General features: G+C 38.8%; 1 protein-coding gene across 7 annotated transcripts in view; it reads left to right on the top strand.

The window, feature by feature from the left end:
* cita (citron rho-interacting serine/threonine kinase a) overlaps positions 1 to 21,089 on the top strand; it is a 42,926-nt gene extending 21,837 nt beyond the window's left edge. For 2 of the 7 annotated variants that reach the window (XM_032549683.1, XM_032549682.1), the window contains exons 23-50: positions 740 to 937; positions 1,187 to 1,240; positions 1,476 to 1,673; positions 2,423 to 2,616; positions 2,732 to 2,867; positions 4,011 to 4,115; positions 4,227 to 4,367; positions 4,580 to 4,687; positions 4,827 to 5,019; positions 5,684 to 5,845; positions 6,883 to 6,906; positions 7,329 to 7,466; positions 8,883 to 9,063; positions 9,159 to 9,250; positions 9,398 to 9,502; positions 10,338 to 10,507; positions 10,905 to 10,949; positions 13,078 to 13,158; positions 13,261 to 13,396; positions 13,826 to 13,965; positions 14,109 to 14,201; positions 14,281 to 14,389; positions 14,532 to 14,660; positions 15,182 to 15,262; positions 15,363 to 15,441; positions 16,576 to 16,758; positions 18,065 to 18,452; positions 19,185 to 21,089. In XM_032549683.1, the coding sequence (XP_032405574.1) occupies positions 740 to 937; positions 1,187 to 1,240; positions 1,476 to 1,673; positions 2,423 to 2,616; positions 2,732 to 2,867; positions 4,011 to 4,115; positions 4,227 to 4,367; positions 4,580 to 4,687; positions 4,827 to 5,019; positions 5,684 to 5,845; positions 6,883 to 6,906; positions 7,329 to 7,466; positions 8,883 to 9,063; positions 9,159 to 9,250; positions 9,398 to 9,502; positions 10,338 to 10,507; positions 10,905 to 10,949; positions 13,078 to 13,158; positions 13,261 to 13,396; positions 13,826 to 13,965; positions 14,109 to 14,201; positions 14,281 to 14,389; positions 14,532 to 14,660; positions 15,182 to 15,262; positions 15,363 to 15,441; positions 16,576 to 16,758; positions 18,065 to 18,452; positions 19,185 to 19,208 (3,687 nt within the window). In that variant the 3' untranslated portion in view covers positions 19,209 to 21,089. The remainder of the gene's footprint in view (positions 1 to 739; positions 938 to 1,186; positions 1,241 to 1,475; positions 1,674 to 2,422; positions 2,617 to 2,731; positions 2,868 to 4,010; positions 4,116 to 4,226; positions 4,368 to 4,579; positions 4,688 to 4,826; positions 5,020 to 5,683; positions 5,846 to 6,882; positions 6,907 to 7,328; positions 7,467 to 8,882; positions 9,064 to 9,158; positions 9,251 to 9,397; positions 9,503 to 10,337; positions 10,508 to 10,904; positions 10,950 to 13,077; positions 13,159 to 13,260; positions 13,397 to 13,825; positions 13,966 to 14,108; positions 14,202 to 14,280; positions 14,390 to 14,531; positions 14,661 to 15,181; positions 15,263 to 15,362; positions 15,442 to 16,575; positions 16,759 to 18,064; positions 18,453 to 19,184) is intronic. The other 5 variants (XM_032549686.1, XM_032549685.1, XM_032549688.1 and 2 more) reach the window with 3 other exon arrangements.
* The last annotated feature ends 219 nt before the right edge of the window (positions 21,090 to 21,308 follow it).

Genomic DNA, 21,308 nt, shown 5'->3' with positions numbered 1-21,308 from the left:
ATCATGTACTTGCGAGAGGAGTCTCTGTTTATAAATGAACAAAGCCCTATTTTACAAAGACCAAACGATTGGAGTTTTTATTTTACACTCCATTTATTGTCCTGTACTAGGAATTATTACATTTGATAATTGTAAACCTCAATCAACTTTGAGATTTCAAGCAGACTGTACGGTAATCTATTCAGCCTTCCTGTTATCTCCTGGTCAGTTTGTTTCTTTTTCAATTTACCAGACTGTCCTAAAAGCAGAAGGCGTGTCATTGTACACAAAAAGTTGGGTAAATGAAAGCTCAATTCAAAAGTGCAAGATGACCAGTAACCAGTGAAGGATAGTTCTGTTTTTCTGAAGGAACAGCCGGCATGCCTTGTTGTTTACTTTTACTTTATATAGTTATTTAAGTGTTTTTAAAGCTGAATAAGTTTTGAAAAGGGAAACAGAATATAGAGACAAATATTCATTCATTTTTTTTCTAAATTTTTTCTGTATCTTAAGTTATATCCATCTATTCATGTTTCAAATTTTCATCCAGTTATCCACCTGTCAGTTTTCATCCATCCTCACACACACATCATTCTTTGTCTGTCTGTCCTCTTCACGGTGTGGTTTTTCTGCAGGTTTTGTTTTTTAAGTCAGAAACAGTAGCGGTATCTGCCATAAATTCATGAAACCTGCTGAAAAGAACAGAAAACGATGGAAATTTGAGTTTTTGTTAAAAAAGGCTTACTTCTTTCCCATGCAGATGGGCCTTGAACATGAAGAAGAGAAACTGGAGATTAAGAGACAGGTGTCAGAGTTGACCTTGTCTCTTCAAGAGCGCGAGTCCCAGATCAGTAGCCTGCAGGCTGCACGCCTCGCCCTGGAGAGTCAGCTGCAGCAGGCGAAGACGGAGCTGGAAGAGACCACTGCTGAGGCAGAGGAGGAAATCACTGCACTGAGGGTAAGAGACACTACTCCAAGCAGACAAGCACAAGATCTCATAAAGTTGCTCCTCAGTAAGTTTGGTATAGAGAGGACGAGGCAGGCAGATATCCTGCAGCAAAATGCCTCGGGTCCTTATCCATTATGACAACTCAGAACCATGTAAGCAGTTGTAGGATAATTTTACATTGGAACACCATTTATTAAAAGAAAAAATAGTTACATAATTTCACATTGTATATCTATTTTTGTCATCTTTTTTCTGCAGAACCACAGAGACGATATTCAGCGCAAATTTGATGCCTTAAGGGACAGTTGCTCAGTAAGTGCTGACACTGCCTTTATTTTCCTCTTTTCTGATCACAACTATCAAACGTTTGCCATAAGATTTGTGCAGCATGTTTAAAAAAATAACTAATCTACTAGGGACCTCATTACAGATACAAAATAGTTGTGGTGCATCGAGTTACATTTTAGCACAGCAACAAAAAATATTTATGTATTATGACCACTTATCTGTATGGGTTTAACACCTCCACCTGTTTGTTTTGCCTCAGGTGATCACTGACCTGGAGGAGCAGCTTACGCAGCTGAGTCAGGAGAATGCTGAGCTGAACCGCCAGAACTTCTACTTGTCAAAACAGCTCGATGAAGCATCGGATGAGAGGGAGGATAAGATGCAGCTCAGCCAGGAGGTGGACCGCCTTAGGAGGGAGGTGGCTGACCGGGAGATGCACCTCAACAACCAGAAGCAGGTTAAATGAGAGCAATTAAATTGTTTAACAGCTTGTCCCGCAGCCTTAAAAAGTTTTAACTTCACATATCTAAAATCAAGGCCATAAAATGTTTTAAATTTAGTAATAAAAATGTAATTTGGCCTCAAATATGACTGTCACAGGTCTTAAACTTTGTTGTGGCAGGACTATTTAATGTTGGGAATGTTTTGTAAGGCAAAAGTTTGAGTCGCACGCAGACATCTTCATTGTATTCTGTGACTCAAGGCGGTTGACGCTACCGCTAACTAGCTGCTAATAAACCCTTGTTAGCTTTGTTGCGTCTATCATCTGTAAATGCAAATTTATCTGCAGTTCATTAAATTACATCCATCTTTGCCACTAACTCACTTCTTTTGCCAACCCATACATATATATTATAGATATACAAGCTTCTTTTGTACATTTGTTGTGATAAATTTCATTCGTGATGGTCTTAAAAAGTCATGAATTGGAGTTGGTAAAATCTGCAGGAACCACCACTTAACATGGTGTGGATTTCAATCCAGGCTGGCGAGGAATGAAATGTATTTCAATTTTTTTTTTTAATTTAAATTATACATTTAGACAAAAAAATTATTACTAGCAAGCTAAAATACTCATTCAGTGTCAGTAATTTTGTTGTAACATGAAAACCTTGTGAGACATAACAGCGTTTAAAGCGAAAGTAAAGTCAGAACAATGGCATAATATTGACAAACCGTGTTTTTCTCTTAAATTTATGCTCCCAGAACATTGAGACACTGAAGACAACATGCAGCATGCTGGAGGAGCAGGTGGTGGAGCTGGAGTCTCTGAACGACGAGTTGCTGGAGAAAGAGAGACAGTGGGAGGCATGGAGAGGAGCTCTGGAGGACGAAAAAAACCAAGCAGAGAGACGGACCAGAGACCTGCAAAGACTACTGGATAATGAAAAGCAGAACAGGTAAAACAGTTTTTTTTTTAAATTCACATTAACATACAATTTGATAATGTCATTCTCTTTATATATTAGATTTTTCAATGTTAATACTAGACAATCTTTTTGGTTCTGATCACAGGCTTCGTGCAGAGCAGCGCAGCACCGAGTCTCGTCAGGCAGTGGAACTGGCTGTCAAGGAGCATAAGGCTGAGATACTGGCGTTACAACAGGCTTTGAAGGAGCAAAGACTGAAAGCTGAAAGTTTGTCTGACACTGTAAGTATGTTGTCTGACTTCACTTTATTCACGTCACTATATTCCTTACGGTCTAGATTTATTTCTAAACCATACACAGTTTATATGACAGATGCATGCAAATGCAGTGCCTGTAGGAATAGGGCTTTTGTGGATGCATTTGAGCATTTCCCTGTTGGAATACCACAACATGACCCAAGTTTTACTATGGAATATAAACAATCAGCCTCAGAAGAAAGATAATTGATTCAGATGTTCAAACACAACTTACGAACAAACAAAGCTTTTAACTGGCAATATCTGGAAGATAAGTGAACATTAGTTCGACAGATGTTCGCAGCTGCTCACAGACATGAGTCAAATATCTTCTGGAGACATTTTTTAGTCTCCAGAAGTCAAGTATTGTGTTATTTTTAACTCCCTGACAAAGTAAATCGAAGAACAGAAGTGATTCTGAGTGTGTATTGCTTTACATTTGAAACTTTGGGCACAGTTGTAGTTGTTCAGACAGGACAATGATCGCTAACTCATCAAAACTGGTTCCAGAGTGAATGCAACCAGGATTGGGCTTGTGATTTCTATGGATAATTTAAAATATTATGAATTAAATGTACAAACAGTCTGTGCCAGGAAATCCTTCATTTTATGTGAGCTCATTTCTAATTAGAAAAGTGGATAAATATCCAGCCAGAATTATGCTAGAGGCTTGTTGAAGGCAACATAAAGCATGTAGTTCTTCTGTCCTTTTCCAAAAGACATTAATCTAATATTTTAGGAAAAACTATCCCCCATTGTTGTCTTTGTCCTGGAAATACCTTTTAGCTTAATATTTATGATCAAAGTGATCTGATAAATGTGCAGTCAATTATTCCGTCTTGTGAGCAAACTCATGTTCATCATTTAAATACAACAATAAACTATTTCCATATGACCATAGTATGTCTACCTTCATCAGAATATGTCAGTATTAGGTCATTATAATGTGTAATCTTCCAGTGTGAACTTCCGGATCTTCTCCACTTTTGTAACATATTTTTATCTTTGTTATGAAATTTAGAAGCTCGGATCTTTCGAACAGACGTTTTCTTTGGTATCGGTAAATTTAGCTTTGTCAGCCATCGTAGCTTTCTTTCGTGAAACATGTTTGACTGGCTTGTGTCACAGCTCAACGATCTGGAGAAGAAGCACGCAATGCTGGAGATGAACGCTCGCAGCTTGCAGCAGAAACTGGAGACTGAGAGGGAACTGAAACAGAGGCTGATGGAAGAGGTAGAAAGTCATCAGCAATTAACCAGAGCAACATGCCGGTACCTATTAAGATCATTGATTTGAAAGGTTTTGTTTTAACTGTATTTTGTGATTGACGGTCCCCCCCTCCAGCAAGCGAAGCTGCAACAGCAGATGGACCTTCAGAAAAGTCACATTTTCCGTTTGACTCAAGGCCTTCAGGATGCCCTGGACCAAACAGACATGCTCAAAACTGAAAGGACAGACCTGGAGTACCAGCTGGAAAATATACAGGTGCTCACTATTGTACCTTTTCAGAAAAACGAAATGTGATCCCCTCTAGAGAGGAAGACTTTCCTAATTATTAAATACATTAACCACAGCGAAAAGTGTCTCAGTAGAGCGATGATGATTATAAATCCTGATTAGTTTTCCCACACAGACTTCTTTTCAAAGCAGTCTTTTGAGGCATTTCCTTCTCTAAGCCTCTGATTTCCGTACTACAGGCTGTGTACTCCCATGAGAAAGTAAAAATGGAGGGCACCATCTCCCAGCAGACCAAACTCATTGATTTCCTGCAGGCCAAAATGGACCAACCCACCAAAAAAAAGAAGGTACAGGAAAATATTTCAGTTCACAGAATCGTACCTCGATCTCAATCAGCTTTAGCTTAAAAACACATTTATAGTAAACATGTTATGTTCTGGTCATGTGATAAATTAATAAGTGGATTACCATTTCTCCTCTGTACAGGGTATCTTTGGACGGCGGCGTGAAGATGTAGGCACCACTACTAATGGCGCTCTGGCTCAACAGGCCCAGCCGGCAGTCCCCATGCCGTACGGTGACATGAAAATGGCCTTGGACAAGGAGCGCTCTAGGTGTGCAGAGCTGGAGGAGGCGCTACAGAAGATGAGGATAGAGCTGCGCTCCCTCAGAGAAGAAGGTACCAGAGCAACATGCCTGTCGGCATCTTTAAAGCTCTGAGCTTTACTTCATACTTCATAATACTAGTAATGGTAATAATAGCAGTAATAGGATTAATAGTAGTAACAATTATGTCTAAATAAAAATCAATTCTAAATTATTGCAAATTATGGAAAAAGTTTCATCTTTCTTTTGGTTCTACTTCCCATTCTCTTGTTCTCACTCTCCTCTTTCCTACTCCCTCTCATTAATTGCACATACTTAATACAATAAAGTTAATAATTTATAGGATATAATTATGTCATTACAGGACAATTTTTTATGTCCCACTCGAACACCATTAGAAATATTTTAGGAAGTGCTACATTTATGATTTGCAACATTAATTTCTAGTATAAACAATGTTTTCTATTGCAACCTCTTAAATTAGAATTTTTTTATGGATGGTTATTATTGTTTATTTTAATGCTAAATAATACATTGCTGATTGTCCAACTTAAATTACGGCTTAAATTTTACAACTTAAATTTACTGACTTTTTATTTTACTACAGTGTATCTTGGTAGCATTTAAAAAAAATAATAATACAAACCTAAGAAGGCTTATTTCAAACAGTTTCCCAATTTCTTTTAAAAGTCACAAATTCCTGATCTTATATTGTTTATTTGCATCTGGTATCCCAGCGGTTCATTTCAAAGCCCAGGAACATGTGGCTCCTTCCACACCAGCCCAGGCTCGACACCAGATCCTCATGTCGGCCATCGTCAAATCTCCAGAACATCAGCCCAACCCCAGTAGCCTGCTCAACCCCTCCACTCGCTGCAAGGAGACGTCTACACCTGAAGGTTAGTCAAACAAAGCGTAACCAAATAGATAAACAAACAGTGTTGATCTCTTACTCGGCGTAAATATGAGGCATGAATTTCTTGTACTGAGGTTAATGTGTTTCCCCTCTCAGGCGCATTCAACCTGACGCTAACAAATGGACTGTTTGGTCACCTCTTTTGTCCGTGTCCTGTGCTGTATGTGTTCTCTCAATGGCCGTTTTCACAAAGCAAGAATTAGGCTAAACTAAGACTGCCTTGCATGGTGTGAACAAAACAGTATCACATTTAATTGACTATTTATCCAGGTAAGGTTGTAACAATTTTTGCTGTATGTAACAGAGCAACAACTTCCCGATATAGGAGAAGTAGTTGCTCTCCTATATCGGGAAGCAAACTCCTGGTTTTGCCTCCCACGAAAAACTGTGGTCACCCCTCACAATCCAGCAAATTTAGTACATTATTGTTCTTTACCCCCATTTTGAAACATTATCAAGAGCCTATATCTGGAGACATGATTTTAGTGCATAAATGGAAATAATTGTCTAATTATGAGTGGGATTCAAAAGTATTTATATTAAACTGAGACTTTTTTTTTAATTGTTGCAAATTTTAAGAACACAAACAAACGAGAAACGTAGATAAGCCATAAAAAAGCTGGGTTGCTTTTAAATAATCCAGGCTGTCTTCTAATTTGAAGCGAAAACACATTATTGATGCAGTCATCGCCATGAAAATTGAACCACTGCTGCTTATACCATAGCTAGGTTGCAGGTTGAGTGAATCCCAGCTACAACTGATAAACGGCTCGACAATCACCTGGAAAATTTTCACATCAGTATAAAGAAATTGACTGAGTGAAAGAACTTTCTATATTTCGGAACAAACCAACCCAATTAGCAAACATCTAAGGATCTAACATCTGTAAGAAAATGGGCAGAATTGGTTTCTCTTGCTTTGTGATTCAGGCTCTTGGTGTCGGTGTGTTTCTGCTTGCATTTAGCTGTTGTTAGACCACTTTCTTTTTTGTGTCTCTTCCCTCTTCTCCTCTTCTTCAGAAAAGAGGAGGGTCACGTTTGAAAGTAAGTTAGCCACCATCAAACACCTGAGCTCACCTGCGATGCCAGCATGTTGCACTGTGTGGAAACGTTTCGCTATCAAAGTGTTCATCTGTTTCACTGTCTTAACTTGACCAATGACTGCTTTCTTCCTTGAGACAGGAAGACGTATTGTGTAGGACGGGTAGCTTTTTCACTCAGGAGCATTTAAATACATTTCATGCTTACTAGCATGTGCAATCTGATTTTTAATTTGACTTTTTTAAGGCTCAGTTCCAAATCCATTACTTAAAACGCCTTCTAGTGCTTGAAAATAATGCATCTGATACAAATCTTTGCTGATCCTCGCAGTTATTTATCCCCTAATGTACCACTTTGCCTCGTGTCAGTAACTTCTATCTCTGCGTCCTTTTTTTTTTTTTTCCTCTCCCCTGTTTGCTTTTCAGAATTTGGTCGCCGTGTGAAGGAAAGAATGCACCACAACATTCCTCATCGTTTCACTGTCGGCCTCAACATGAGGGCTGCCAAATGTGCCGTCTGCCTGGACACTGTTCACTTTGGACGGCAGGCTGCCACTTGTTTAGGTCTGTATCGTGCTTTTCAGCGGCACAGATGGAACATAAAAATATTTCCGGGGACACTTCATTGGCAGGAAATAACAAAAATACTGGAATCATTCTTGTACAGCAGCCTTTAGATGGATTAATCTGGCTTCTTCCTTCCTGGGTAGGATCATCGGTTTCACAGCTATTGTCTTAGAAAAGACAATAACAAAGACAACAGTGTCCAAGGTGATTAATTGACTGCTGGTCTGGACTTTACCCCATTCATTGGGATGAATATCTTAAACATTTTGGGAGTGTGTTGGTGTGATTACATATATGTATCCACCCTCCATTAATGTTTAAACACACTTCCCTTAGCAATGTGTAGAAAAAAGCAAAAGTGTAGAAGTCAGCAGGACTCTGGTATAATTCCAGCTGGTTATTTGATCACTCTTCTTACCATATTTTTTGCCAAGGACCCAACAAAAATAGTCCAGACATTTCCAATCATTTTGTCTTCTTGGTCTTTGTAATAAATTTGTTCTCATTGTCTGACTGGAACAGCCGATATTGCCCAAGTTCCTATCATCTAGTTATTGATTTGAGGTGAAGTAGAGTGATTTGGAGGAAGTCTTGCATCCTAATTATTCCTAACATACCCTTATCATGATTCCTCCACCATTTTGTTTTACAGCAGTAGTGCCCAAAGTCGGTCCTCAAGGGCCGGCATCCTGCATGTTTTAGTTCTCTTCCTGGTTTAACGCACCTGGATCGAATGATGGCTCATTAGAAGGCCTACGATGAACATTGAAAAGGATGCTACTACCACCAGGGAGAGAACTAAAACATTCAGGATCCCTTGTGGATTGACTTTGGATACCCTGTTGTACAGTTTTTGTTCTGTTCTGTAGTTTGAAAGACTTACCTTCCTTTTGCAGACACCTTTTGTTATTGTGGCAATACTGCCTTATCTGACTATGAAACCTTTTCTTCAAGGGCCATCTTGCCAGTCTGTTCTCCACAGATCAAGTTGAAGTCAAGCTGTCTTCTCTGAGGCTCCAGCAACCAGCTTTCAGTTCGTCATTCATTCTCACCAGTTTCTTTTCATCTGAGAGGGACAGATGGTTGAAATTTGGCCACAGTTGGGCGCTTTTAACAGGACACTGATTTTTAAACCAACGTCAAAACTAGTTTGGAGTGGATAAGTCAGGCTCACGTTAGGCTTCGGGAATGGCCACAGGCTAAAACCAAGTTTATGGACTATATTTAAAAGGCCAGTCTGTGCCAGGAAACTATTTAAATGAACTCTACAATTTCTGATAAGGATGATTAAATATCCAGAGAGGATTATTCTAGATGCTTTTTGGTAACAAAGCTGGATCTCAGGGTTATTTTTAATGTAAGGATGAGCTATTTTAAAGGCTTTTTTTCATCCTTCTTTTTGTCTCGTTGCAGAGTGCCACACCCTGTGCCACCCCAAGTGTTCCCCGTGTTTGCCAGCCACGTGTGGTCTGCCAGCTGAGTATGCCACTCACTTCTCAGAGGCTCTGTGCAGAGAAAAGACAAACTCACCCGCTTTGCAAATGAAGGAGGCCACTGGGCATGTTCGTCTCGAAGGCTGGATGAAGCAGCCTAGGTAATAGTCTTCCCTAGTACAAGTATTTTACAGCTTTTCTGAATGTTTTATACAGCACTAATAAATAGTTTAAACCTTCATATTTCACTGGATAGAAATGGCAAACGCGGCCAGCAAGGATGGGAGAGGAAATATGTGATTCTGGACGGAACCAAACTATCAGTCTATGATACTGAACCTGCAGAAGGTCAACAATTGTTTTTTTGTTTTGTTTTTTTCTATGCTTTACACTTTTAAAGAAAGATAATTTTGTTGAATTTATAATAATGACGTTGTGATTTCAGTTCAGATTTTCCTGTATAGACCACAGTGGAATCCATTTGTTTGTTTTTAGACTCTCTAAAGGCCGAGGAGGAGTTTGAGCTGTGTTTAGGTGACGGAGAGGTCACAGTTCATGGAGCCGTCGGTGCCTCTGAGCTCATCAACACGGCCAAGTCGGGTAAGAAAAACTAGTTAATTCTGCTAATGAAAAAATATTGAAAGTTTTTCATTTTGTCATTTCCTGGTTTCAATGTTTGTTTTCACTATGGCATTTGTAAAAAAAAAATTAGGTCATACCAACAACTACTTTTTTGTTTGTTTTTGAGAAATCTTCAAATATTGATGTGTAAACTTGTATATATCTAAAATAAAAACAAAAAACGTAGTGATTTAGTTACAGTTGATTATTAAACTCTTACCTTGTTTGGCTTCTTAAACAAAAGATAGCAACTAAGGTCTGTATTCTGAATGAGGAAGAAGTTGGGACAATTTGCCGCCTTGCTGATAATTTTACTCATTTTGGTTAAAGCTTATTGTAGCCATCTACCAGCCATCTAAACTTTCATCTGTGAGATATTTAAGGGGTTTCAAACAGCCTGTTTCAAAGGCCCAGTTCTACATCACCTCTATTTTGTTCATTAATTTATTCTTTTACGAATGAGGTCACAATTTCCTCAAGCACCCTTTTATACACAGTTAAATCGGAGTTTCATTATTTCATGCCTAAACCCTTCTATGCTTTCACACACAGGGAAAAACCTCCTTGAGTAATTATGTTCTGACCATTTATTCCTGATATGATGCACCTGTGAGATTTAGCCATTTTAAGTGGCAATAAATGTGGATGTTTCCTATTTATATTTTACTCCTCACCAGAAATTATATTTATATTTTTTAAAGGTATTCTGTCGTTTGAGCATTTATATTGAGTTTCTGATTTTTAGAACCTTTAAATATATTGGCGTCCAAATGCGTATATATATATTTTTTGCTTTTTTTGTACCCCTTCTCAGACATTCCATATGTGTTGAAGCTGGAGTCCCATCCCCACACCACATGCTGGCCGGGCCAGTGCCTCTACTTCATGGCTCCCAGCTTCCCTGACAAGCAGCGCTGGGTGGCAGTGCTGGAGTCTGTCATGGTCGGTAGCCGGGGGTCTAAAGACAGAGCAGAAGCTGAGGCGGTAAGTATAATTTTGTCATTTAAGTACAAGCTTAAATATTCATACATTATTTTAAGATTTTGTGCTGCTCAATATGTAAATACTTTTGTAAACAAGGGGTGTGAAACTAGTCCTTGGTTTCTTAATATTAGACCAATTTTAACCAAATCAAAAGATCGTAGTCTTGTTTGCGGCAACATTTTAAAAAGTGACTTAAGATGCTTTTTATTCCTCATCAGCCCAGCATCTTCACTTCTTGTTTTCTCTCCTTTCTCTCTCTCTTTGCATGTGTTCAATATTTTCATCCTGTACCCACTTGTTGTCCTCCTCTGTGAATAAATTGGTTGGTACGTGTGTGACTGTGATTGTGTGTGTGCGTATATCTCCATTCAACCTGGTTATGTGGATCATGTTATAGGCAGGCGTTTCTAAAAGACAGAAGAACCTATCACCTCTGGTTCAGGTACAGTAAGTGGCTGCACGAACGCTTGGGCTTCAGTCGTCCGTCCGACTAAGCATGTGTCAGCTGTCCAAAATATGTATAAAACTGTGTGCACGATAGTTGAGGTCAGCGCAGTCCAGAGTCACTTACTCGATATGGTCGATCAGAACAGATGCCTTCGAAAAATAGTTGTACTTCATACATTTTCATTAATATAAACCACATTAACGCATGGACATGAAAATGCTGCGGCAGACATTTTAGCGTATGCTGTGTTGCATGCTCCTGCAAAAGCTGTGCTAAAGCCCTATTTGGTAAACCATGACGATCGGTTTTTGCAACAACAGATATCATGGGCTGATGCTTGTTCCTTTCTTTCTGTTTTCTTGCAACATTCCCCCCCATCTTCTGCTTTCTTTGTAATGCTATCTTAGCACTGAATTGTTTCAGCTTTTCTCCAAATACTGTGCCCTTGCCTCTACCACCTCTGTATTTAGACATTACATTTCTGTTACCTTCTAACCTCTACTGTCATTACTTGGAACTGTTTTAACTCTTCTTCCAGTTTTTTTTTTAAGTTTATTTGGCTGTGAACACAACAGTTTGATCTCAGTCACATGAAATAAGTCTAGATTTTGCTATAATTCTTTTCTTCCCCAAGAATTTGGTTTCTTAACATAAGTTAGTCTTATGAATTTGGTTTCATAAGACTAACTAATGTAAAAGTTAGTCTTATGTTTATAACTTTAACATAAGACTTGTGGGATCAAGTTCTAAATTTACTGATTTGTTGATAAAGGCTGAACCTATTGCAAAATAACACGCACACTGGGATAAGAACATTCACCCACAGCTTTGTAGTTTGCGCAAAACAGAGACTTTTACCAGAGTCGGCTACCAAATTAAAAGCTACACAATTGGAGTGATTAGCAATTAGCATGGTTAGCATTACTCTAACAACTGTTTCTATTTGTATATTGTAGAGAATGTACAACAACAAACTGAAAAGACTTAACCAAGATTTTCACATTGCTAACATTTCCAAATTCAGCATCTATCATGTGAAACAGGCATACAGACGCTCAAAACAAAGTAACTTTGCGGTATTGTGTTTAACCTTCCTGGTATCTGCTGAAAGTTTTCAACTCTCACTCCCTTACAGCCTAAATGACCCACAGGGAGGTCTAAGAATGTCATTAAAAAATAGAGTAGCTTTTTTAAATCTTCATTCAGTAACAACATCTACACTATTTTAGTTGTTGCTGCAACCTTCTACCTCTTACTTGTGGTGTGCAAGAAGAACTGATGTTCTGACCAGCTGGTCACAGGCCAAGCTAAAATAAAAAAGGTTGATGCATTCTGGTCAAAAGCCCATTTATTGATGCATCCCTGAATTAGTGCCTCATTTGTTTACATCACACAAAGTCTTGCATTGTTGACAGTCTAGTAAAATTTGTGTTTTCATTTCCAGCCAGGAGCTTCATAATCTTGACCATATTTAATGTTTTTCTGATTACAGACTACTGTCTGTATGAGATCCAAGATTATCTCATATTAGTTTTTTTTTATTATATTTCTTTCCCTGTTTTTTCACATGTGGGCTTTTTCCTAAATTACTTTACTTTCTATCCAGTTTTCCCTCATCATTTTCTCCAGTGCAGCTGTCCTTTTGTCTAAAGCTCCTCCCTCCACTGCATCTCTTTGGCTTTATGAGCTTTGTTAGACCTCCAGATTCACTAACGCAAGTTATACAGTAAAAATGATGCTACAAGAAATATCGCAGAGCAGCATTTAGCACATACAAGATTTGCATTGTTGATCCTTGGTTATTTGACTATTTTTTCTCTTTTCAGTTGCAATAGATAGATAATGTATAATGAAATGTATTTAAAACTTAATTACCAAAAAAAAAAAAAAAAAACAGTACCCACAAAACTGGAAAGATTCAAGTTAAGTTTACTGGAGGGATGACAAATTGTGTGCTTCATACATAACCCTGTATGTGAAATAAGCCTTGCTATATTGGTGCTTTGCCAATTTTGTTTGTAAAAGCTCTCCGGCAGTCAGGCTCTGAGTTTACTTGCCTCTAATTCAACTTATTTTCAGATTTCTGAATCTTTCTGTTTTTCTTTGTTTATTGTCTTAATAGAAACTTCTGGGCAACTCTCTGCTGAAGCTGGAGGGGGATGACCGCTTGGACATAAACTGCACCCTACCTCTCACAGACCAGGTACAGTAACCACAAAAAAGAGGTTTTCTAACCATGTTTGTGGTGAGGCAATTTGCCTGACTACTACATTTTCCTCACTGCCTGCCTCATCTTTCCCTTCAGATTGTTCTAGTTGGCTCTGAGGAGGGTTTGTATGCTCTCAACGTCATCAAGAACTCTTTGACGCACATCCCTGGACTGACTTCGGTTTTCCAGATCCAGATCCTGAGGGAGCTTGATAAGCTGCTGATGATCACTGGTACGACATTCTCATTGTATGACAACTGAGTGAAAGCACTTTCACTGTAAAATGATTGTTTTTACTTAGGAGAAAAGTAATAATCATTCCTACTGCAGCAAAGTAATATAACAGTCTGGTTTTAACAGTTACAATGTAATCAACTACAGTTATTTAGATTGGCATTACTTCTCTGGTTAGATTCATGCCCAAACTACATGGCCAAATCCATCTTCCTCCCAAGACACTTATAAAGTGACATCAAGATGTGAATTGACACAAGTTAAATGTATAATTTTTTTGTTATTTTCTTAAATAATTAGTTGCCATATATGTTGGAACTAAAGGCATAAAAAAAATCTTAAAAGCCATACATTTACTTTCTAAACCCCAATTTGTGGGCAATTCCTTGTATACTTTATAATGTCTGGTCTGGCTGATGTCATTCAGGGGAGGAGAGAGCGCTGTGTTTGGTGGAGATCAAGAAGGTGAAACAGTCTTTGTCACAGTCCCATCTCCCAGCTCAGCCTGACCTCAACCCTTTCATCTTTGAGACAGTGAAAGGATGCCACCTCTTCTCTTCTGGAAAGGTGAGACCATTTGCTGCGTAAATGGAGCTAAACCCTGGCGGACTGTCACCCAGTCAGTTATTGAGCTGATCTTAACAGGAACAACAAAGCGGTGATAGCAGATATTTACCTCTGTCCTGATTAGAGCTGTTCTGTCTTTGCAGATCGATAACGGACTCTGCATCTGTGCTGCGATGCCTAACAAGATTACCATCCTGCGACATAATGAAAGCCTCAACAAGTTCTGCATCAGAAAGGTGAACGAACGGCGTGGAAGATCTGCTCGGAGTGGGAATTTAAAGAATATGCTCATCCATTCTCTGTTTGCATTTGCAGGAGATTGAGACATCAGAGCCATGCAGCTGTATTCACTTCACTGGATACAGCATCATAATTGGCACAAATAAGTTCTATGAGATCGAGATGAAGCAGTATGTGCTGGAAGGTACGTGTCGTAATTTGTACTGTTATGTCTTTGTAACCAGATGGTTTTACACAAACATTTACAGCAGAGCAGTTCTGTCACAGCAGCATTTGAGCGTTCACACCTGAATGAGTTAAATATCTCTGGGGATTCGTTTCTGCAGAGTTCTTGGATAAAAACGACGTAACGCTGGCTTCAGCTGTCTTCGCTGCGTCCTCCCACAGCTTTCCCATCTCCATCATCCAAGTCACCACAGCCCCACAGAAGGATGAGTACCTGCTCTGTTTCCACGGTTTGACATTTATTTATTTATTTATGTGGTTATATACAGTACAGACCAAAAGTTTGGACACACCTTTTAATTCAATGAGTTTCCTTTATTTTCATGACTATTGACATTGTAGATTCACACTGAAGGCATCAAAACTATGAATAACACATGTGGAAATATGCACTAAACAAAAAAGTGTAAAACAACTGAAAATACCCCTTATATTCTAGTTTCTTCAAAGTAGCAACCTTTTGCTATGATTACTGCTTTGCACACACTCTGCATTTTCTTGATGAGCTTCAAGAGGTAGTCACCTGAAATGGTTTTCACTTCATAGGTGAGCCCTGTCAGGTTAATAAGTGGGATTTCTTGCCTTATAAATAGTCATGAAAATAAAGAAAACCCATTGAATTAGAAGGTGTGTCCAAACTTTTGGTCTGTACTGTATATTGAGAACACATTACTAGCAGGTCCACCAAAGTGGAAAGGCGGTGTTTCCTGTTCTTTCCGGGTCTTTAAACTTCTGGACTTTTGTCTTGCAGAGTTTGGTGTGTTTGTTGATGCATATGGCCGCAGAAGTAGAACAGACGATATCAAATGGAGCCGTCTGCCTCTCTCATTTGGTAAATGTCAACCAGTTTGAGTGTCTCTTTTTGATGAATTGTAATTGATTATAAAGGATAAAAACCAGTAATGATGTTGAATGAAATGTTGGTTTTCCAGCCTACAGAGAGCCCTACCTGTTTGTGACTTACTTCAACTCTTTGGATGTTATTGAAATTCAGGGACATGCTGCTCTTGGGTAAGACGTTATTTTTGTTTTTAAATGATGTTTATGGTTTATTTATTTTTTTATACAGTTTTTGGTATTCCTGTAATAAACTTTAATGTACTGTATATTGGAAATGTATATGTTAAACCAACACAATATAGTGCAGAACTCTGAAGTGGAAGCAAAATGATGCATGGTTTTCATTTTTTTATTTGGCTTTTCCCAATTAAAATCTGAAAATTTGTGGAAGCCTTGAATTTATGGGATAGGTCAGAAAAAAGGTTACCTAAAATTTAATAGCCATGAGAAATGAGTGATGTATAAAGGCAGTCTGTCTGCCACTAGACAGGAAATTATGGATCTTTTCCCCCTTGAAAAAGATGTTGTTTTTTTTCCCTTTCTGGTTTAGGACCTAAAAATAAAACTGAATTGTGGTTCTTAAATTTCACAATAAAACAACGTATAGTGTATACTCCAAAACTTCAAGGCTGAGGATCTCATGTATTTTGCTGGTACATTTTTCTTTTTAGTTCTTTGGTTTTGAAATGTTAGTTACAGGGAATGACAAAACATAGTGCATAACTGTGAAGTGAAAAGAAACTGATTTCATTCTAAAAGTAAAAATAAATGTTGTAACTCATTATTACAGTTGTTACAAATGGTGATGGCTGTGGATAGGAATGTAGTGGTCAGTATTACAGCTAACCTGAAGCAGCCTGTGACTGAAGACACAGTCTGATGAGGAGGATCCTCTGGGTTCTCTGTAATGACGTTAAGTTTATGAAGAATCCTTTGTACAGGAACCCCAGGAGATTATGTGCAGAGTGATCCTCCTTTATCAGCTTGCTAAGCTCCCTGGCTATGATGCCTTTACCCCATATGAAGATTGCAAAAGAGATCACGCACGCCAAAGCAGACTTATAGAAGATGTGCAGCCTCGTGTTATAAACACTGAAAGAAGTACAGTCTGCTCGGTCACTTTTTGTAGACTACATGAATGTTGCACCTTCGATTCAGTCCGAATGACGCAACATTTAAAATGCATTGGCAAATCAAACCCGGAGAACAGCACAAGTTGTGCATATTTGTGCTGTTCCATAAGAAAAAGTTATGAAATGCTTTGGTCATTGTTTAAAATATTTTTGCTTTCCCTTCTCTCTTCAGGTCACACTCATATGCACACTTGGACATCCCAAACCCACGTTACCTTGGCCCAGCCATTTCCTCTGGGGCCATTTACTTGGCCTCATCCTACCAGAACAAACTGCGGGTCATTTGCTGCAAAGGCAACCTGGTGCAGAGTCAAGAAGGTGGAGGAGATCTGCAGCGCAACGGCTCGGGACGGAGGTAAGAACTTGCCTTCAATTATGTCTTTCATTTAGGGACCGCTTTAGTGACACGCCATCCTCTTAAATGTTGCTTGTTTCTGAGGTGCTATCCATTTTCAAGATAAACAGAATATTATATTCCTGCCTTCAGTTTTCACAAAATACAAAATAAAAGATTAAGAACTTATAATATTACAAGGGAGCAACAATCCTGCCAAAAAAAAGATGAACAAAGAAGATGTAATTTTTTTTCTTGCCTGTTGAGATTTGATTAACTAGTCATTTAGTTAAAAATATATATATACTTTTTTCTCAGCACCTAAAATGTCTTGTTTTAGGTCAGCTTTGCATTACAAAATGAAGTTTCCATATTCGTCTGTTTAATTATAGAAAGGTATAAACAATACGGGAATGTCCAACCATCGTATCTTTCAGGAACATACAGCAGCAAAGGACCTTGTAAAATTGTGTCTGAACAGAAGAGTGTCCTTATCCACGGTGAAACGAGTCCTTTACTAGTGTGGGCTGAAATGCTGCTCAGATAGGATGAAGCTATTAAAGCAACATCCAAAGCCAGATTCAAGTTTACAAATGTCTTTTATTCTGATGAAACTAAAATTAAAGGAAATTGTACATATTTTTTTCATTATTTTGGCATTTATCAAAGACAAATAATGTTGGTCCTGCTAGCTGACGTAAAGCAAGGCAAGGTTTGGTGTCTTTATGTAGAGTATTGATTTCAGCTGCACATTAGGTTCTGCATGTGGCTCAGAACAAGTTTAGAGCAGGGGGATGTTTCCAGTCACACGGTTCAGGTTCATGTATGTGGTGCTGATGGGTCACTGGGCTTAGCTGGCACAGGTAGTGTCCACACGTGGTGATGGTTCGAATGTTTTAATGAAAAATTAACATTTGTTTTGTTTTACAGGAAAGGTGGTCCATTTTTTATCTGCCACAGATCGTAATTTTGCATCGACTTATTTTTAAATGATTTGTTGAAATACCTCATCTCGATAATAAACTTTAAAATAAAAATGTTTTTGCTATTCTTGCGCTAACTGGTGTAAAGCTTCATTAATGCTCTTTATTTTGTTGTTAACCGCTAACTTAAATTCAATTCAGCAGACTAAATGGAGTTGATGGGTTCAGTCACCTCTAATCACAAACAACAATGCACTTGTTAGCCAATTCAATTAGCGCTAGCATAAATCCATTCCCCCTCACCACATCCTGACTCCTACGGTGCCAAGCAGAGCCCAGACTTTAAACCTCTTTCACTAAATGATGCACCATGTCTGTCTTTACGCCTGGGTTCCTCCCCACAGTCCCAACAAGCGTGGGCCACCCTCCTACAATGAGCACATCTCCAAAAGGCTCGCCGCCAATCCTCTGGTCCACGGCGACCCCGGCACACCCCACCGCTACAGAGAGGCCCGCACAGAGTTTCGGCGGGACAAGTCTCCGAGCCGCCCGCTGGAGAGAGAGAAGTCCCCCGGCAGGATGCTGGAGAGCCGGATAGTTGGGTCTCCCGGCAGGGCCATGGCTGACCCCAGGCTAGAACGTTCCCCGGGCAGGGCCATGGCAGACCCCCGCATGGACCGCTCCCCCGGCCGGATGATGGACGTTCGAAGGGAGAGGTCACCTGGAAGGTTTGAGGAGCGCCAGAGACTTCATACCGGCTCTGGGCGCACGCCCATAAACCCCGTCAACAAGGTTCGTCAACATCTGCTTGCAGGATAAAGCTTTAGGTTCATGGCTCTTCATGTTGTGCTTTACTACGACTTCTCTTCGAGTGAACAAAACTTAAAGAACCTCAAATATTTATGGCTCCCAAAGAGATCCTTTATTTCCACGTCATGTAATGTTGTGCAGCTTTATGAGAAAGCGAAATTATTTATGGCCCTCGCTGTGAATTTGTCGAAACAAATTTAAGATTATTGTGGTAAATATTTTTAGTGCTTTGTGAAAATATTCATATGGCTTAAACATTTCCACATTTTGGAAATGCGGTGATTGCAACCATGTTATTTGAAACCACAAACATGTTATATTATTTTGACTGTATTTAGTACAACAACATGCATTCATACAAAAGTACGAGCTAGAAGAATAATCTGAGAAGTGTAGTCTGTCCCTGCGGGTCAATACTTTGTAGACTGTTTCTCCTTTTATGGTATCCACACTTAAGATGCTAAAGCTTGGTGGTGAGGACACTATTAGTAAATCCATTGTGAAGCAAGTGCATGTTTTCCTAATATTGTGTAGCCCTAGTCAATCACACAAACCCTGAATAAAACACTTGGAAGTTTGCAGGTAATACTAGAAAATATATTTTAAAAATCAATTTATTTAAAAAAGATTCAACATTTGCAAGAGTTCTAAAATATTCCAGCATTTAAAATGCTGGAATGCTTTAAAATGTATTTTTTTGGCCTCCTCCTGCAGGTGTGGGACCAATCATCCGTTTAAGAATCAGCGGAGCCACGCGCCCATCATGGAAGGAGAAACTCGTCTTTTTCAAAGAACCAGTGAGAACGTTGCAGACTCGTCTTGAAACACTGCCTATACTTAAGTACCTACACAGAAAAACAACCGTAGCTGTCGGATATTAAAGGTAGTATTAGAGAAAATAAAGAGATGTCCTTCAAATTAGGCTATATTTTCAATGAAGAACAAAATGTCATACTGGCCACATAAACCTGGTTTTTATGAAGTTTTTAGCACATGTTAATAATTTGCAAAGAAAAAGCTAAGATGTGGGTTTTCACATCAAGACTGGACTTGGTTGGTTTTGCTACTTACAGATATACCTTCACATGCTGCTTACTACAACATAAGCACAGTCTTAGACACCTAACCTTAAAGTCATTCGCAGCCACCAGTGATGGATGGTTTAAACTGGTTAAAATCAACATCATTAAATTCGGCTCCGCTCCTCCTCAAACTCCTTAACTACAGATCGGGGCAGACGTGTAGCATTGCCTCCTCCGGCTCCAGCCTCCACACACAATCGGCTAATTGCAATCATCTTCAGCTGGTCATCTGTCCACGCCTGACAGGCTCTGGCCGCAAAGCAAACAGAGAAAAAGTTCAGTGTCGCCCTGGATCTCCGTTTGCCCTCCTGACAGGTCAACACTAAAAAAAACAAACAAAAAAAAATGCACTACCCACAGCCCGCACTACCCACAGCCCGCACCCCCAGCAGCGATGGAGCAGTACCTTTCTAATCCTTCAGAACACAATCTGAGTGTAAATAGATGAGACATAATTTTATATATATATTCTGAGAGGGAATTTCAAGGCTGGAAAAGCCGTGTCTATTTTTGTTAAAGAACAAAGTGATAAAATAGTCCTCTTGAATGTCCGATGAGTATTCTTTTAACACGTCCTAATGCGTCTTTATCAAGTGAGTGATTGTATCTGGATCTGACTCGTGTATGCACTTCCATCTGTCAAAAAGGGAAAAACCTCAGTACTGAATCATATATGAAGGAATGAAGGGGGGGGAAGAAACAATCATGTTTAGAGTTTAAAACGTTAGTATCTGAGCATTTCTTTTTGTACAGTGTTCCTTACTGTTGTATATAAATTGAAAATGTTCAAAGTGAAGATGAAAAAGATTTTTTTGGTTTTGTTTTGTTTCCTTTCTCTCCCGATTCGTAAATGGCATGGATATGTATATCTGAAACGAAACGGAGTGTTGTCTTCTGCTTCTGCCTCATCGAGTTCCACAATCTTACAAAGCACGTAAATATTAACTACCTTGTGTGAACTATCTGCTCAGTGAAGTCATGTGACGATGACTAAATCCTAGCCTTTTATTATTATTATTTTGAGTTGAGACATCCACTTCATTCAGAAGATTAGTAAAATTATCCATCCATGTTGGTTCAAAAGACAAATTTATTTCTGAACTTCAGTTTTCAGTCATGGTTCTTGAATGTAAGCAGATGAGATACCTCACTTTAACCTGCCCAGTTTTTTCTTCTCAGCAGTAAGGCACTCGGTTTGAAGTTATTTCTGGAATTTTTAAACTCCTTTATAAACTTAAAAACGCTTCCTGAATGTATTAAAAGTCAAGAAGATGGAGCTGATTTTGCCAGTGTTTAACAAAATGCAACAGATTGCACACATTTTCAGCCGGTCTCTGTAGGACTCTGTACAAAAGGGTTGCCCACATATTTTCATTTTTATTTTTCTATTTCATCGTCTTTATGCTTTACATATTCCGGATCATAATGCTGTTATGCTGGATATGATATTGATGTCTGCTAACAAATGTTTAATTAGCATTTCCTGTAGAGATTTTGTCACAGAATATTAAATATTATAACCATTGTCTTTCACTTATGATTTGTATTGTTGTTTTTTGTGTTTTGCTGTCATAAATTGCAGGAAAACAACTTAGTACTTCTCCTTTACAGTCACACTTCAGGCCTAAAGTTTGGAAACTTCAGATTTATACAAAAATGTCAAACGTTGATTGGTTTATTTAGGCTGAAAATAAACAATTAGTACATCAAAAATAAATCTTACTACAATTTTGTTTTCTTTGTTTAGATTTTTTTT

Source organism: Xiphophorus hellerii, chromosome 20 (genome assembly GCF_003331165.1).
Source record: "Xiphophorus hellerii strain 12219 chromosome 20, Xiphophorus_hellerii-4.1, whole genome shotgun sequence".
NCBI lineage: Eukaryota > Metazoa > Chordata > Actinopteri > Cyprinodontiformes > Poeciliidae > Xiphophorus > Xiphophorus hellerii.
The sequence above is the reverse complement of the archived record's forward strand: the minus strand, read 5'-3'. Positions and strand labels throughout refer to the sequence as shown.